The sequence below is a fragment of the Bison bison genome, unplaced genomic scaffold (assembly GCF_000754665.1).
Source record: "Bison bison bison isolate TAMUID 2011002044 unplaced genomic scaffold, Bison_UMD1.0 scf7180017846325, whole genome shotgun sequence".
NCBI classification, from domain to species: Eukaryota; Metazoa; Chordata; class Mammalia; order Artiodactyla; family Bovidae; genus Bison; species Bison bison.
Window position 1 is genome coordinate 101,076 of NW_011476898.1, and position 1,478 is coordinate 102,553.

The 1,478-nt window shown below is 66.6% G+C and overlaps 1 protein-coding gene across 1 annotated transcript in view; it reads right to left on the reverse strand.

The window, feature by feature from the left end:
- Positions 1-6: 6 nt before the first annotated feature.
- The window catches only part of LOC104988079 (collagen alpha-1(III) chain-like), a 1,987-nt gene continuing 515 nt past the window's right edge, over positions 7-1,478 (reverse strand). The window contains exon 2 of the mRNA XM_010839252.1: positions 7-1,472. Within this exon, the coding sequence (XP_010837554.1) occupies positions 852-1,472 (621 nt within the window). The 3' untranslated portion in view covers positions 7-851. The remainder of the gene's footprint in view (positions 1,473-1,478) is intronic.

Sequence of the window (1,478 nt, forward strand, 5' to 3'; positions counted from 1 at the left end):
TCTTAGGCGGGTGGGGGCGGCACGCTGTGAGCCCTTACTGATCTGATCTGGCCCAAGGCCACCCACCCCCTGCAGACGCCCATCTGCCCGCACCCTGCAGGCCCAGGCGTTGCCTTTGATGTGTCCTTTAGACCCACCTACCAGCAGCATTCCCTGGTAGCTCAGAGGTTAAAGCGTCCGAGAGACCTGGGTTCAATCCCTGGGTTGGAAAGATCCCCTGGAGAAGGAAATGGCAATCCACTCCAGTATTCTAGCCTGGAGAATCCCACGGATGGAGGAGCTTGTTGGGCTACAGTCCATGGGGTCGCAAAGAGTCGGATATGACTGAGCGACTTCACTTTCACTTTAGACCCACCAGGATGCCCAGCTCAGGACCAAAGACAGAAAGAGGTGGCTGCCAGGCAGACGCCTCCCTCACACAGGCGCCCCCTGCCCCCCTTCTTGCCTGGAGGGGAATCTCAGCTCCAGTCCTCGCCTGGGAGGGGAGAAGCCACTTCGCTCAGAGGAGTGCTGCCCTGCGGCTCGTGGGGCTTCTGCCAGGCCTGGGGGACTGCCAGGCGGGTCCAGGGCCCTGTCTCGGTTCCACTCGAGGGACACCCCGCTGGGCACCCCTCCCGCTACTCTGCCTTTCCCTGCCCCAGCTCACAGGCGCTCCAGTGGCCCCCCGCGTGTCCATCTGCCCCCGCAGGCAGAAGAGGGTCTTAGACTCTAGCCGGACCCGGCCCCTGCAGCTAGAGCCCTCCAGAGTTTCAGGGCCCTAGGCTCCTTGGCAAGGACTGAAAGCCTCCTTGAAGTGACCCACGCCCCCATGGGACACCTTGGAGCACTGGACCCAGGCCCGACCAGTGCCGTCAGCTGCACTCAGAGGGAAGCTTGGTCAGCCGGAGGTGGGGTGGGGTGGGCCGAGGCTTGGACCCAGAGCCGCAGGCCTTCGGGAGGTCCCAGCGAAACGCCCGAGAGGCTGCACCTGAGAGGCCTCCAGGCCCTTGGCGGGCGGCGCGGGGGCCAGTGGGGCCCTCCTGTCTCCTCTGGAGCGCCCCCCAGGCCGGGCCGCACCACCACTGCTCCCCAGCTGGGTGGGGGCGCCCCCAGATGGCAGCAGCACCGGTCTCGGAACCTCCAGTGTTGGCTCGTCCACCCTGAGCGCCGCCTCCGGTGGCCCCCCTGCACCCTGCCCACTCTGGGACAAGGCTGCCAGGTGCGGGGTGCCCAGCTGTCACTGTGGCACATTGCCCGGTCTCCTTCCTCTGTTTTTGGAGGGTGACGGCCTGTGCTAGAGGGCAGCCTCGCCCATGGTCCTCCCAGGGCTGCGCTGCAAGGGGGCTCCGGGGTGTCCTCGACCCCCCAGACTTCTGGCTCCAGCAGTCCCGGCGGGCACCGCCAGATGCCCCTGGATGCCGGGCCCTCCCTCCAGCACCGCTTGAGTCCATGCCACGGCCCCTCACAACAGCTTGTTCCCCTGGTGGGGGGTGTGGGGG